The sequence below is a fragment of the Papaver somniferum genome, chromosome 2 (genome assembly GCF_003573695.1).
Source record: "Papaver somniferum cultivar HN1 chromosome 2, ASM357369v1, whole genome shotgun sequence".
NCBI classification, from domain to species: Eukaryota; Viridiplantae; Streptophyta; class Magnoliopsida; order Ranunculales; family Papaveraceae; genus Papaver; species Papaver somniferum.
Genome location: NC_039359.1, coordinates 30,463,280 through 30,480,167, shown reverse-complemented (window position 1 = coordinate 30,480,167; position 16,888 = coordinate 30,463,280). Strand labels below are relative to the sequence as shown.

The 16,888-nt window shown below is 40.0% G+C and overlaps 1 protein-coding gene across 2 annotated transcripts; it reads left to right on the top strand.

Annotated features, from left to right (window-relative positions):
* Window positions 1-11,958: 11,958 nt before the first annotated feature.
* LOC113347258 lies at window positions 11,959-16,230 on the top strand. Of its 2 annotated transcripts, none has more exons than XM_026590878.1 (2): window positions 11,959-15,232; window positions 15,548-16,230. In XM_026590878.1, exon 1 carries the CDS (start codon window positions 13,111-13,113, stop codon window positions 14,782-14,784), a length of 1,674 nt encoding a protein of 557 aa, XP_026446663.1. In that variant the 5' UTR covers window positions 11,959-13,110; the 3' UTR covers window positions 14,785-15,232; window positions 15,548-16,230. The 2 variants fall into 2 exon arrangements, with proteins under 2 accessions (XP_026446663.1, XP_026446662.1); XM_026590877.1 differs by lacking the exon at window positions 15,548-16,230 and having other exon boundaries at window positions 11,959-14,964; window positions 15,044-15,458.
* The last annotated feature ends 658 nt before the right edge of the window (window positions 16,231-16,888 follow it).

The window sequence follows — 16,888 nt, the reverse complement described above, 5'->3', positions numbered from 1 at the left end:
CACATCTGGCATATACAAGGGGACCAGTGGTCGATAAACCTAACTCTAGGTCAACACAACTGGCATATACAAGGGCACCAGTGGTCGACTTTATTGAATTTATTCTGGTTGGTCTAATGGTCTGGTCTCTTTTTTTTTTGGTATCTCAATCACTCTATTCCACCCTAACAAAGGTAACAACTTGAATCGTGTGCCCCACCAAATCACTTAAAAATAAAAACAGAAGGATTAGGATTCAACGAGATATGGCGAAACTACCATGTTTTTTTTTTTAATTCTAACACCTGAGCTATGTGCTTTTATGAATAGACTCTTTAGATGTTTCCATCTAATCAGATTGGTTCCTCAACTCCTACAACCAAGATGTTCCCATCCACTTAGATTGGTTAGTGCCAACCTGAATAAACATAAATTTCTAGGCTTTGGAGTTTATTTGTTGCAGCTAAGAGCTAACAAAAAGTTTCTTCCCCACCCCCAAACTTAAATCTAACATTGTCCTTAATGTTCTAAATATGAAATTAAAAGCATGAACAATAAGAAACTGTTACTACTTGATGAATGGAAAAAGAAATAAGAAAGGATATTACCGTAAGCATGAGTACCTCCCAGGAAATGCTAAATTTAAAGTCTTTAGCTAGACATCAAATACCTCAAAAAGGATTATCACCTTCCAAAGTCATATATCAATAGTCGAAACAATTGTGGGTCCATAAGACCAAATAGAGCTGACACCAGTATGAGACAACTGCACTAATTCAGAAAAATGAAAAGAAGGAGCACGTCCTCATCTAAGGTTTCTGTCAAGACAACTGGGTTTATCTGCGGCGCGTAATTGAACTTCATATGTGTGTCTCGATAAATAGATTCATCCGAAAAAAGGGTCTCTAATACCTGGGTTACCTCTTGGACAGTATCAGGAGGATCGGGTTGCGGAGTCTGAAAAGACTCAAGTAATATCTCAGATGTACAAGGCTCGAGTCCCAAGTTAGGGACTCTAATTAGGGATACGATACAATCACAAGAACCATCACTACCCCCGAACTTAGGGTTCACAGACAAACCTCTAACATATTTCTTGAATTTCCGGATCTCATCCTTAAAATACTCAAGAGATTCTTCTAGTTCTACCCCCAAACTTAGGGTCATCATTATTCTCAGAAAAACCTAAAACTATTGCCTGAATTTCTGGGTCCATAGAATCTTTAAAATACTCAAGAGCTTCTTCTAAAGATTGATCACATATCTGATCTAAGAGAATGGTTTCCTCAAAATCATCTAAAGAATCTACCAGTAAAGTGTCAAGCCAATTATCCTGAACCAAATCCTGAACTAAAGTGCTAATCATATTCACTTCTTCTAAATCATCGTTCTCAGAAGGTTGTCTAGTAACATTAAAGACATTTAGTTCAGTGGTCATATTACCAAAGGATATGTTCATAAGCCCAGTCCTACAGTTGATGACAGCGTTAGCTGTGGCTAAAAATGGGCGACCTAAAATCACTGGGATTTGACGACTTGGGTCCTGAACAGGTGGGTGTCTAGAACAACGAAATCCACAGGATAAATAAACTTATCAACCTCAATCAGAACATCCTCTATGACACCACGAGGGACTTTGACAGACCTATCAGCTAATTGTAGTGTCATTTTAGTCGGTTTCAACTTACCAAGACCTAGCTGGGTGTATACATGATACGGAGTAAGTTAACACTAGCTCCTAAGTCAAGTAAAGCTTTATCGACCATGTGATTACCAATCGCACAAGATATGGTGGGGCATCCAGGATCCTTATACTTAGGGGGTGTTTGGTTCAGAAGAATGGAACTTACCTGACCAGCTAAAAAAGCTTTCTTATGGACATTAAGCTTACGCTTTCGTGTACAAAGATCTTTAAGGAACTTGGCATAAGCAGGCATCTGCCTAATTGCTTCTAATAGCGGAATGTTGATGTTCACCTGCTTAAATGTTTCCATTATCTCGTTGAAAGTCGACTCCTTCTTTGTTGGGGCTAACAAATGTGGATATGGGGCTCTAGGCACAAAGGTAGACCTATCAGGAATTTCTTGGGAATCCTTAGAGACTGTTTCAGTTTCCTCGTCTACGGGCTCCTCTTGGGAAGTAGAAGGTGGAACTACAGTATGTCCACTAGGCATGGCTACCTTATTGTCTACCGTTTTACCACTCCTAAGGGTTGTTATCGAGTTCACATGGTTTGATGATTTCTCACCAGCTAAAGATATTTGATGGACTCCCCTAGGGTTGGGTTGTGGTTGACTAGGAAACTTTCCTTTTTCTCTCAATGTCTCATTTATCTGACTAACCTGGGTTTTCAACTCGGAAATAGCCTGAGAGTTAGCTGACCATCTTTTATTTTCTCTAAACCTTGTGCAACCGATTGCTGAAATGCAAGTGTTCGAGTTAACAAGCAAGAGACTCTTCTAAACTCATATTTCTTATCTGAAGGGTCTGAAACTGTGCCGGAGCTGAAGGATTCTTAGTATAGCCAAAACCTGGGGGAACCTGAGCATTACTAGACTGACCTTGATTCTGGCCCTTGGACCAAGAAAGGTTTGGATGGTTTCTCCAGCCAGGGTTATAGGTTTCTGAATATGGGTCAAACTTCTGTTGGTTATCAAACCTAGTGTTTTATAAAGAGCATTGGCTTGCTCTTCAACAGCATGGCCTTCCCAAAAAGGCTCATTTCTTCCACTACTACCACTAGAATGACCTAATTCTAAGGCTTCTAACCTTTTGGATAGCTGCTATTTTGGCATCTGACTCATAAGATCCTTCTACCCTATTAACATTTCCTCTACTTAGAAGAATTGTTTTCTGGGGTTCCCTACTATTTTCCCATTGTTGGGTCTTATCGGCGATTTCATTCAAAAATGTCATCGCTTCATCAACAGTTTTATTCTCAAACCCACCTGTGCATAAGGACTCAACCATGGTTGTTGTTGAATAATCTAAACCCTCGTAGAGGATCTGAACTAACCTAACCTTCTCCAAACCATGATGAGGACATTGAGATATCAAGTCATTGAACCTTTCTAAGTACCTATAAAAGATTCTCCCTCTTGTTGGGCAAAAGTACATATTTGTGTCCTAATAGACGATGTTTTATGCCTTGGGAAAAACTTATGTATAAAGGCAGAAGTAAGTTGGTCATAGGTTTCAATTGACTCAGAGTCCAAACTATACAGCCAAGATTTGGCTTTATCTTTTAAGGAAAAGGGGAATAACCTAAGTTTCAACGCATCATCACTTAGGTTTTTAATTTTCAGAGTACTACAAACTTCCTCAAATTCCCTAACATGAAAATAGGGGTTCTCATTCTCCTTCCCTAAAAACATTGGGAGCATCTGTAAAGTCCCAGGTTTCAGTTCATAATTTGCCTCGGTTTCAGCTAACTTGATACAAGACGGACGAGAGGTCCTAGTTGGGTTTAGCAAAGCTTTCAAAGTTGCCATTTCTGGCACTACCAAAGGACTAGGAGTACTAGGGGTACTTTCCTCACAAAGAGACAGATTCTCAAAACTGAAGTTTCCAAAAACGGGGCTCTCAAAAGAAGAGTCTTCGAGCTCCCCGTCTTCACAAGAAGAACTACTAGGTTTTTCACTAATCAAAACCTAGAGTGTTTCTTTTCCAAGCCCGTTTAAAAACTTCGGGCATACACTAGAAAAACAAAATCAAAAAGAAAAGTCCTAAAACGGAAGGGATGTTCTATGCAAACACAAACAAGGCTGACTCCACCACAGCAAACCTACTGATTTCTAGCAAACAAAAAGCATGATGGCTCCACTTAGATTGTTTCTAGACCAGCTTCTAATCCTTCGAACGGGAATTCGTTACAATTTAAGCAAACCCCTCTGGAATCAATCCGAGTTAAAGTAAGTTGAATAGAGGCGAGGGAAGCTCGGTGGAGCTTTGATACCCAAGGCCTCACCGGTATTACAAGGCGGCGCAGTCACGCATTCAACTTACAGAAACCGTCAAGAACTTCGAAGTATGCTTAAAAGAGTAACCAATATTTTTCGAATGACTTTCCTGTTAAGCTCGTTACCCTATCGTCTCGTTCTAGTCAAAATTTTAGGCTTAGGTTCGCGTTTGGTGTCGTTTTCCTAAGGCGGGCAAGAAGATAACGGTGATGAAATCCGAACCCTTATCTTGTATGGCCAGTCCTTGCCCTTTACTAGGAAATTAAAGCAGCCGTTTTCAAGTCCTCAACATATATGCATACGAAGGAAGACAGTAACTCGCTGACAGGGGATTCGCGAGTGTTTCGACAAACTTACCTCCCGTACCAGACGGGGGATGAACCTTTGTAGTCGACTCGGGCCACGACTCCTATGTCATGTACGAACCCGAGGGGCCGAGGTGATATCGTAATCACCGTCTTTCTCTGCAAACAGTTTATATTTAAACTACCCTTCCGTAGGGTTTAAAAATAATGTCAAAAAATTTAAAGTCCAAAGTCCAAAAATATAAGGTGCAAAAGAAAAAGAAAGTCTAAAAAAATAAAAATCTACAAAAATAAAAATGTCTCTCTTTTTTTATAAAAAAAAAATCTTCTTCTTTCGCACCTTTCGCTTTGCCTTTTACTCCAGTCTTTAAGTATTCACCAAAAGCTTTGGCAAAAAAAATTTTCGCTCCAAATTCCAAAATCTGAAAGAAAAAGACAAAAACCCAAAAACGTAAAGAAGAACAAAAAAAATAAAAACCTAAAAAAAAAAAAAAAAAACTCTACCCTAAAGACAAGTCCACGTCGGCGACGCCAAAAATTTGGTGTGTTTTCAAAGTTGTTGTAGTAATAGATAGAGTTCGTTCAAGACTTGTGAAGGTTGTTCTTTTAGATTTAAATTTTAAAAATAAAGAAAATTAAGAAAATTAAAACTGATTATATTAGAGAGACCAGGGTTCAGGATTTCACCATTCACCAAAATTCATGTAATTTAATGTTAATTTTTATCATGCAATTCTAGACAATATGACTCCAATCAAAAGAAATTGTGATTCTAATCATTGCCTAAATTAGATTTTCAAAACATCAATTATTAATCGCAAGCATGAAGTATCAAAAGCCCTAAACTAAGCATACTTCATCAAGAGAAAACACAACTAATTAATAAAAATCATTACTCAATTTTCATTCGGTACAAATAATCATAAAAGAATTGCATAAATAAATTCAAATAAATTTTACCACATAACTTTTTGAAGAATGGCTTCCTCCATCGCTCCGAAAGATTGGGTTTAGCTCATCATGATGTTGGAAACATGCTCAAAAATTGATTTCATTGCTCAAAGTAGGTGTACAAATGATGAAATGGAGAAAATGATGAAAATTGGGTGTTTGCAACGTTTATAATTGTTGCAAAACACTGTTACAAAGAACGATAGAAAAGAACTGATGTTGTTGTAACTCTGCGACCCTCACGTGGCTATCGTTGTCACTGTTCATAAACGACTGCCTCTGGTGGTCTTTTGTTCTTAGTGTTCTTGGTGCAGCAGCAGAAACAGAGTTCTGAAAACTCTTGATTCTTTCCTCCTGAGCTCTCCTCTCGACCCCAAACTCTCCGTTTTCCTTCTATGTGATCCTAGGAACCTATTTATACCCAGTAGCACCAAGAAATCTCGCTATAACTCAAGATAATTCTCTCTTAACTCGGCCTTGATGAAAAATATTCTGGGAATATTTTCTTCCCATTTTCACACGTCTTCTGAGTTGTATAGTATATCCAAATCTTCTCATTTAATTGAGCCAAATAATGAAGAGAATATCTTCAATTAATTCCGTGAATAATTCCTTCCCTGTTTCCGAAAATATCCAAAAGTATACGATTTCCTTCCATTCAAGACACGTACAAAATCTTACTGTCATGGTAAGAAGATAATCATGTCTTAAAGACACAAATATCCCAATAATATCATGACCAGAATCTCACACAGTTGAAATTTCTTTTCCCGCCAAATATCTTTCCCGTGAAGAAGAAGATGGGTGCCCCCTATCCGGTCCTGGGGTGCGAATAGCAGATTCCATGAGGGGTGTCTCTGATCAGCTGCTTGGGTGCAAATATCCTTTGGGTAGCCCTTATCATTTGGGCGCCCCTTATCCACAAGTGAGAGTATGAATAACACGTTCCTTCCGGTGCTTTAGACGACTTTTCGAGCCGATTTTTCCAAGAATGTTTATTTCCAAAAATACCTACAAACACATAAAATACCATAATAAGTACAAAAAATCTAGTACCAACAATACATGAAATTAAGGACAACGTAGACACAAAAATGTGTCTATCAATCACCTGCAATTGTACCATCATCTAGGTACTAGGCATGGAGGTCCAAGGTACATTGTGCAGCATTCTGAATAACCAGAGGGTGCAAGGAAAGAGCAAATAGGAGGGGACCAAGTGGATCACCCTATTGAACACCCTGGGAGGAAGAAAGAGCTGCATCATTTTAATATAATCTGGACGGTTTGGAGTAACAGAACTTAACCCATCTAGAGATGTTGGGGCAATGAATTCTGACTTCGTGAATCAAAGTTGTGTCAGACTTTAGGTAGCATTGGGTAAAAAAAAGTTGATTCACAGTAGAGAAGTTCTAAGGCTCCATTCTTGCGTCGAAGGTCGCTTTAAAAGTATGACCTAAACTCTTTTGACTAAATAGAATGAAACCTATAAAACAACCAACTACTATCATTTCTTCATTATAGATTGGGATATTCTTTGAACTTGATGCACAAAGAAAGAGATTGGATTCTGAAATAGAAGAGTCCAATCTAGAAGCCACTACACTGACTTCAATATATCTATCTACCACAAATTAAAAGAATTTGAGAATCTACCAGCATCATAGTTTGTGAGTTGCAGTTACCTTTCATCTCTAAAAAGTTTGTTAGCAGCATGTAGTATAGCCTCACCTCCATAGGGAATGCCAACCCCAAACTGATGAGCACCCAAATATGGGATGATATGCTTGCAAACTAATTTATATACTATTTCATTGAGTTTTGTTTTTAATTATTAATAATAAAAACAAGAGCATATATAAAATACTTATTTAGTTTTAGTTTGATTTTTTTTTTTGAAATATTATATCTATAATAAAAATTAGTTGAGGTAAATAATATTTTTTTTACAATAATAATAAAAAAAATAATAATTGTTGAGGTAAATTAGTTTCAATTTGTGGACTGTCTCTTTCAACATCAACTCTATTGCCACTCGTCCCATGAAATCCTTGGCAATGCAGTATTTTGAAGTGGTTAAGAATGACATTACTTACAAGTTCTCTGTGACAGAACGTGACACTATCCTCTGGCAATGCAACAGGCTCGATCATGCTTAGGATTATCTCAAAGCTATACCAATATGTGGGCTTAATCAAACTCTTGGGCCTCGGCAGTTCAGGGCAGTTCTCTGTTACAGACTTGGTATACCTATTTTTGAAAATGTAGATGTTTGTGCTTATTGTAAAAGGAACATGGATGCCTTTGGCGATCATGAACTTCATTGTGCAAGTGAGGTAGGGATCAAGTTTAGGCATGACTTTGTTAGGGACGTTGTTTCGAATATATTGTACAAGGCCGGAGTTGCAGCTATAAAGGAGGTCAATCTTGGACTCTTATCGGATGATGCCAATGATTTAAAGCCCCTGACATTCTTGTCTATAATTGGGTTACTGGGCAAGATTTTTGTTTTGATGTTACGGGTGTTTCACCTTTTTCTGGTATTAGTGGTCGGGATTTCGTTCTGGGTGTCGCTATTTCTAATGCTATTTCACGCAAGCGGGCAAAAAATTTGGATAAAGTGTCTGCTCATGGGTATGGTTTGGGTGTCCTTGCTTTCTCCACTTTAGGCGAACTTAGTGAAGACATGGTGATTCTCTTGAAGAGGTTGAGAAATTGTATAGCTAATTACGACCTCAATTACAAAACAGGTAATTCTCTTTTTTATACATTAGGTATTTCAATTCAAAAAGGTGTAGGGGCTCAACTTGTTGCTAGGTTGCCCTCTATCGACATTGTACCTTGTATTTTATTCTTTTGTTAATAAAAGCCTTTGCGGCGCCTTTTTAAAAAAATAATAATGATAATAATCTTTTGATTGATGCCATTGTTTTCATCTTCGTGGGTTGGTTACACCACTACTGGCAGTTATCTTCATGCCTAGAACACGTACACGCTCTTCATCTTCCATATCCCATCATGCGGCATCACCTAATTCACCGGATTATGAATCTCGTTATAGTCCTGCATCGAGACCTTCTAACCAGGGTGATCGTATCTGATGTTCGTATAAGAACTATGATGATTGTGACAATGGGATTAATGGCAGAGGGTATGTGCGAAGCTCTTTCCAAAGACTTCTTCGCGACAGGCATTACCCCACTGAAGACGCTAAACAATTGTGTAGAGATTGGTTGAGTAAAGATAGGGGTCTGTACATTGCTTGAGAGGAAGTTCTGCAACAATTACGCTGCTGGTTATGCAGTCGGTGTATGGTTTTACATGCATGGAAAAAATCCTGCAATCATAACAATGTTGTAGTTCCAGGGCCTTACAATGGCAGGTATGTGAACTTCTTCATCTGTGACATTGCCAAGCCTGCTGCCCCTCTCAACAATGGCCCAACCACTTCATCAGAGACTGTTCCACCCTTTGCATCTCTCTCCCTAGAGTTACTCAATGAGATTTTCCAGAGACTGTTCAACACCATTGCCTGTATACCACCGCCCTGCAGGTTGAACTTCTCCAGAACCCTAAAATCTAGTTTAGACTTGGTGGTACTTAAACTTAGGGATATCTCTTCATGGATTAAATTATTGCTCCTCCCAATCTGTACTCTTATTCTCTACACTCCCAAGAACTCCTCAGAGGAAAGAGCCGGCACAAGGAAAAAGCTGCAAATTGCAACCATCAATCAGGCTTTACTGGAATGGAGAGAATTTGATGGTTGTATTACATTGATCAACAAACTGTTGGAACAGCCAATACGCAAGCAACTAAGTAAGCCAAAAATTAAACACACACAGGACACGGCCAATCTACAGGCATATAGGAAGAAATTGTCATTTGGACATTACACTGCAGCCATTAGAGTGCTCTCCTCTAATGGTATTGTGCCCTGTGACGAAGCGAAACTCGCTGAACTAAAGCACAAACACCTTGGTGCACCCCCACCAGATCTTCCTGCTGAACCTATCTCCTGTGATGCAATGACAGTAGATGCTGGGTTGGTTCTCAAAGCCATACGGAGCTTCCCTAAGGGTACGTCATGTGGCTGAGATGGTTTGCGAGCACAACACCTTCTCGACGCTATAAGTGGTGCTGCCACAGCCGTAACAGATGAACTATTGGCTTCAATAACTAAAGTTTCCAATCTCTGGCTTTCTGGTAAATGCCCAGCCGCTCTTGGTGAATTCATAGCCAGTGCCCCCCTCACCCCCATTACAGAAGCCAGGTGGTGGTCTTAGGCCCATCGTCGTAGGAACGATATGGAGGCGACTTATATCCAAAATGGCCGCCACCAAAGTGGGCAGGGAAATGACAACATTCCTTGGCGATTATCAGTTCGGAGTAGGTGTGTCATGTGGAGGGGAAAGCATTCTCCACGCTGTTAATAGCCTTATGGAACTCAAGGGTCACATGAATGACATATCCATGCTGCTCATCGACTTCACTAACGCTTTCAATTTAGTGGACAGATCCACCTTAATCAGAAAAGTCAAAGAACAATGCCCGGAAATTTCATATTGGGTGGAGTTTTGCTACGCACAACCGGCCAGGATATATTATAATGATGTCATTTTATCTTCGGCACAAGGAGTACAACAAGGTGATCCACTCAGACCATTACTTTTTGCACTTACTCTACATCCTGTTGTGAAGAATATCGCTTCTCAATGCCTCTTAGACCTACAAGCCTGGTACTTATACGATAGTACCATCATTGGGAACACCTTGGAAGTTTCAAAAGCATTACACATTATACAATATGGTGGGTCTCACATAGGGATTCATCTAAACATCAGCGAAACTGAAATATTTTGGCCAACAGCAGATCCCAGGAGCATCGATCCACGGGTCTTCCCGAGTAACATTGGCAGACCCTCCTCCGGTGTTAAACTGCTAGGAGGCCCTGTAAGCTTGGACCTACAGTTCTGCAAAGGAATGGTAAACTGTAGAGTGGACAAGACACTACAACTCATGACTACTATTCAGAAATTGAAAGATCCTCAGTATGAGTTATTATTATTGTGCAACTGTTCGGGTGTCTCCAAACTTTATTTCACGATGCGCACTAACTGTCCACCTGCATTGGAGGAAGCCAAACAACACTTTGATGATCACTTGTATCGATACTTGAGGCAGTTAATAATGGCAGATGGATCCGGCTTTGGTCCTCTGCAATACCAGTTATCTACTCTCCCTCTTAAAGATGGCGGTCTAGGGATCTATACCATGACAGACACATCCAATTATTGCTATCTGGCTTCTCAGTTTCAAACTTAGGTTGTATAAGGCATTATCTTGCAAAATATTGCACCCGACGGACCAAGTCTTCCGTCCCAAGATGCTCTACGGACATACACTCAGGCCTGTGGTATCACACCTTCTTCACTCAATTTTGAGGTCACTGCCACCCCTCTCATGCACTCAATGCATTCCCTGGCGGTAACCTAGCTACTTTGCAGCCGTGAAGAATCTAATACCAAACATGTTCCAGATGTCTGCACGAGATCATTTTCTATGGCAAAGCAACAACATCAAACACGCTCAGAACTACTTACTAGCCATACCCATCAGTGGCCTCCAACAAACTATCGGTCCAAGACAATTCAGAAGAGTTCTATGCTACCGACTCGGTGTCCCCATTTTTGCTGATGGTACTTACTGCACTAGTTGCAATAGGGAAATGGACATATATGGCAATCACGCACTACACTGCGCCAGCGATATAGGGATCAAGTTCAGACACGATTTGGTTCGTGACGTTTTTGTTGATATCTGTTTTCGTGTTGCTATTCCATTTCGAAAGGAGGCATTACTTGGTTTAGTTTCTGATGGGAATACAACTCAACTGCCGGCAGACCTGCTAGTTTACAACTGGGAGAATTAAAAGACACATGCTTCGATGTCGCTGGCGTCTCACCGTTCACAGGTGATATTCGATATTTTGCCCCGGGACAGGCCATTTCCAAAGCCGTCCTGCGCAAACGCAACAAGTATTTACAAACATGTGAGCATAATGGATATTGTTTTGGAGTTTTGGAATTCACTACCTTGGGCGAATTAGGCGATGCCACCATAGCTCAAGAACTGTCTGGCTAACAATAATGCTAATAGTGACTCTGGCAGATTTTTATGTCATAGAATAGGAATGGGAATTCAGAAAGGCGTTGGTGCCCAGCTTGTCGCTAGGACACCAACAAACTCCGTGTAATAGACCTTCAATCTTTTTTTCTAATAAAGGCCCTCTGGGGTGATCGTTCATTAAAAAAAAAACTTTTTCTCTAATAAGAATTGTTTTGCGAACAATGATGCCGATTGTGGCTTAGGTAGATTTTTACTCCATAGAGTTGGAGTGGCTATTCAAAAAGGTGTGGGCGCTCAGCTTGTTGCTAGGTTGCCCACCGTTATTTGTAACCTTTAATTTTTATCTTATGAATAAAGTTTTTGTTTAAAAAATAAATAATAATAATAATAATAATAACGGGCCCCTATCTCAGCTGGTCATCCCCGTTCCCCAAAGTTTAATGCGCTCCAGGAGGTCACAGGTTCGAGTCCCCAATGGCGTAATATTGCAGGAATTAACATGGAAGGTATTGTTAGTTTGCCCCCCTTGTGACACAATCTCAGCCCCCTCCCGCCGTTTCGGCTCCCTTGGCTAGGTTACCCATGAGGCTCGCCGGTAGATAATAATAATGGGTTTCATTAGTTTTCTTCTTCTTTTCCTCTCTTCTGTTTTGTTTGTTCTCCCTGCTGAGTTTCAATTTACTTTTTGGGGCTTAATCAGAGTGTGATTCACACAGTCGAGGTGAGTTTGTCGAATCTTGGAAGGTTTTAAAATCGTATTGAATTGGGTTTATTTTTGTTTGATAGAGGTGTTTTCAGTGAAAATTAGGGTTCATATTTTTCGATAAGATTGGCAGCTGTGTTGAAATTGACTTTGAATTAATGGTGGGTTTTATGGTCTGATAGCAAGGGAGAAGTTTGATTAATCTAATTCTCAATCCTCTGGTGTGAATTGGGATATTTAGGGTTTTTGCAGGTTAGAATTGAAGTAGTTTTATTCAGTGTGTGTTTGCGGAAATTGATTTGGGCGTTTTCTTTGAGCAATTTGGAAGTACTTGAAGTAGGGGTTCTGTGATTGTTTTAAAGTTGTGGGTTGTTCTTTTGAAGTGGCTAATTCAATGGTGCTGAATTTTGTGAACTAGGTTTCTGAAGGGGTTTTTTTATTTTGTTTGTGATTGAAGAAGCAAATTTGTTTTTTTAGGACATTGAAGAGGAGTTTCCGAGTGATTGTTTAGGAGACTCTGCAGTTTTTGAAGAGCTTGCTTTGTGGTTGTTTTACCATTCTCTGTGAAGGCATAACTAGTGTTTTGCTGTATGGTAATTTGAGTTTTCAGTGGTGTTGAAACCTCAAATTCCCATACATTAAACTCTAATATTTTATTGAGTTGTGATTCATTCTTGAGATGTGTCAGTTGCTGAAAACGGTTAGTGTGAAGATGTCGTGTACAAGATCAAGATCAGTATCTTCACAGCCGAACACAAGATCAAGTCCTTTATCTTCACAACCTCTTGTGGGTTCATCTAGCGCAGCGCAAGTTAAATCCTCCACCAATTCTCAAGCTCCATCAACTGGCACAGATAATGATCCTGATAACGACATATACTGCCATTGTCCTTTCAAGCACTTTGATGACTTCCATGATGGTATATGGGGAAGGGGTTACGTCAAAACCTCCATCCTCAAACATATACAGACACTACCCAAACACCAACTACATTTCTGTCTGTTAGGATAGAATACGCACAGTGGTAAGTGTATACATAGCCTGTGAAAGGGTTTTGCGTCAATTGCATATGTGGCTAAGTGTATGCAGGTTTATTCTTGGAAGAAGCCCTGTAAAGATCATGCTGGTGGGGTTGTTTGTGGCCCTTTTAATGGCATAGGTGCAGACTTTCTAATCTACGGTACTGATAAACCCACGCCACAGATTCTTGTATATCTTGTGCAAGCCAGGCCTGTAAGTAACAATAACATTCCTGCTTCTGTCGGTTCAACCCTTGAAGATTCTTCCTTGGGTTTATCAGTAGAGATTCTCAGCCTGGTTTACCAGAAACAGATAACAACAATATCCAGTATTCCTCCACAATGCAGGCTTAATTTCTCTAGAACCCTAAAATCCTCTCTAGATAGAGTTATAACCCACCCCAAGGATTTATGTTCATGGCTTCAGTTGCTCATATTGCCTATTTGTACGTTAAGACTTTACTTTCCTAAAAATTCCAAGGAGGAGGGGTCTGGCAACAGGAAAAGACTTCAAACGGCTTCAGTTAATCAGGCCCTAGCCAGATGGAACGAACCACATGGATGTATTGATTTGTTACAACAAGTTCTGCAAGAACATAGGGAGGTGCAAAAGAGCAGGAAACAGAGTAAACAGAAACGAAAAACCAATGTTGAGGCTTGCAAAAAGAATCTCAGTCAGGGTCTCTATACTGCGGCTGTTAGGATCTTATCCTCTAGTGGTGTTGCATATGATAACCCGGACACCCTATACCAGCTGCAGCATAAACACCCTCATGCACCTCCCCCTACTATTCCTACAGACACTATTACGGCTGCATCTGTTGTTGTTGGTAGTAATGCAGTGTTGAAGGAAATTCGGAGTTTTCCTAAAGGCACCTCTTGTGGGAGGGATGGTCTCCGTGCTCAACATTTGCTGGATGCGCTGAGTGGTCCTGCAGCTGCAGTTTCCGAAGAGTTTCTCACCTCAATTGCTGGGGTTGTTAACTTATGGCTTTCTGGAGTTTGTACCGCTGTTTTAGGGCCATACATTGCAAGTGCACCTTTAACACCACTACTTAAGCCTGATGGAGGACTCAGGCCCATTGCAGTAGGTACAATTTGGCGGAGGCTATGTTCTAAGATTGCAGCTACCTCCGTGGGAAGCGAAATGGCCAATTATCTGGGTGATTATCAATTTGGCGTTGGGATCCCTTGTGGCGGTGAAAGCATTCTCCATGCAGCTAATAAGATAATGGAATTAAAAGGTGCACAAAATACTATCACTATGATGTTAGTGGACTTTGCCAATGCCTTTAACTTAGTGGATAGGACATCCTTAATTAGTGAGGTAAGGGCTAGATGTCCTGGTATTACCAGATGGGTTGAGTTCTGTTACGCTCAACCTGCGAGGTTATATTACAATGATTATATTCTTGCATCAGTTATAGGTGTACAACAGGGTGATCCCCTTGGACCACTTCTTTTTGCTCTGGTCTTACATCCACTAGTTCACAAAATTGCTGCACATTGTTCTTTGGATATGCATGCTTGGTATCTCGACGATGGCACCATCATCGGAGATACCCTGGAGGTGTCAAAATCTCTCAAGATCATTCAGCAAGAAGGTGATTCACGTGGTCTACATTTGAACATACGGAAGACGGAGATTTTCTGGCCTGCTGCAGATCCAAGAAGCCTCATGGAAGACGTTTTACCTGCGAACATTAGCAAGCCCTATAATGGTGTTAAAGTTCTTTGAGGGCCTGTTAGCATTGACACCCAGTTTTGCAGCGACATGGTCAAGTTCAGATCTGATAAAACCATCCATATGATGAACTATGTCAAGCAGTTGAAGGACCCACAGTGCGAACTGCTGCTACTACGCAATTGTACCGGAGTTTCAAAAATATATTTCACCCTACGCACAACCAATCCTCAGGTCTTACCATCTGTCACAGAACATTATGATCAGCAGCGAATGGGATACTTACAACATATAATTACTGGCGATGGTGCAGGTTTTGGACTTCTTCAACAATGACTTGCAACCTTGCCGCTTAAAGATGGAGGTTTTGGAGTGTATACCATGGAAGATACCAGCCACTATTGCTATCTGGCATCACACTTTCAAACTCAGCATTTGCATAATACAATCTTAGCTTCCATCGACACTTCAGAGCCTAGCCGTAACTATGAGTATGCTCTCAGTAAGTTTATGCAAGCCTGCGGCCTCTCTACTTTTGATATCAATTTTGTTGCCCCACATCCTATGAAAGTTATGGCTACACAATATTAATTCCCGTTATGATGTTTCTGTGAAAGAGGGGTTTCGTTGTTCTAATTGACAGTTGGGTGAATTTGATGTTGAATTATGGATGGGTTTTGTATTTTGTCAACAAGGGAGACGTTTAATCATCTTGTTCTAATCTCTCAGTGTGTTCTGTGATTGTTTCATTAGAATTTGATGTTCAATTCTATTTTACAGCTATTTTGAAAGTTTTAATTGTTCTTCTTCTTTGTAGATTCAATTAAGGTTTTTGAAGAATCGATTTACTCAGTTTGAAGAGAGTGAACTAGTTGAATCTTGGAGCTGTGTTGGTTAAGGTTTGTTTTTTTTTGGAAGAGGTGTTTCTGTGAAAGAGGGGTTTCTTTGTTCGGATTGACAGTTGTGTGAATTGGAAGTCGAATTAGTGATGGGTATTGTGTTTTGATTGCAAGGGAGACGTTTAATCATCTTGTTCTTAACTCTCACAATTCCATTTTGTTGCAGGGGTTGTGTGTTTTTGAGGAGTCGCACCTCCAATTGTTTTTCAATAAGTGATCTCTCTATTCCGTGTATGTATTTGTTGTAACAGATTTCATTGGAGGTGTTGTTTGTATTTCGATTTAAGGATTTTGAGTTTTGGTTTCTTCTGGTGGTGTTTGGTGTTACAGAACTTAGTGTGTTTGAATTTGATTTTAGCTTTTGGTGCTGGTTAAAGTAGGGGTTCTGTGATTGTTTTCAAGTTCTGGGTTTTTCTTTTGTGTGAGATTAAAGAAGCAAATCAGTGGTGTAGAATTTTGTAAACCATGTTCTTTTGTATGTGATTGAAGAAGCAAAATTGAATTTAGGTCTTTGAAGTGGAGTTTCTGGGTGATTAAATTGGAGTTTCTTTTGTTTTGTGGATGTTTTCCATCTCATGTGAAGGTTCAATTAGTGTTTTGTTGTATGGTACTTTGAGTTTTTATTGGTATTGAAACCTTAAATTCCCATACACTAAACTCTAATTTTTATTCTTGAGGTTTGTTTCCAACTTTTACTGCTTTCTCTTGATTGCCTGGGATAGTTACGACAGTTACAGAAAGCCATGCCATGCACACGTTCTAGATCTTCTTCTTCCACGCAGTGCAGACTATCACCATCTGTTGTTTCAGGTTCATGTCATCTAGGGACTCCTTCTTCGTCTCCTCATCCTTCGGCATCATCATCTCAAGAACAATTCCCTAGTGTCGAGGAATATGATCAATTTGCGCAACCTTCCATACATAATGTAGAATCTAATGATACCATGGTTCATTGTCCCTTCAAATTTTTTGAGAATGTCACGATGGTGTTCATGGAAAGGGGTATGCCAAGATTACAATTCTTAAACACATACAAGATCGTCACTGGCCATCACAGAAGGCTAAAGCAGTTTGCAAAGAGAGGATATGTACCAATGCAGTAGTTTACACGGCTTGGGATAAACTTCTTAACCAACTGCAGATGTGGTTGTGTATTGAATGTATGAAAGTGAAGTCATGGAAAATGCCTCCTTTCCGCCCTCACAATGGATATATTTTGGTTGGTCCATTCAATGGAAGGAATGCTGATTTTCTCATAC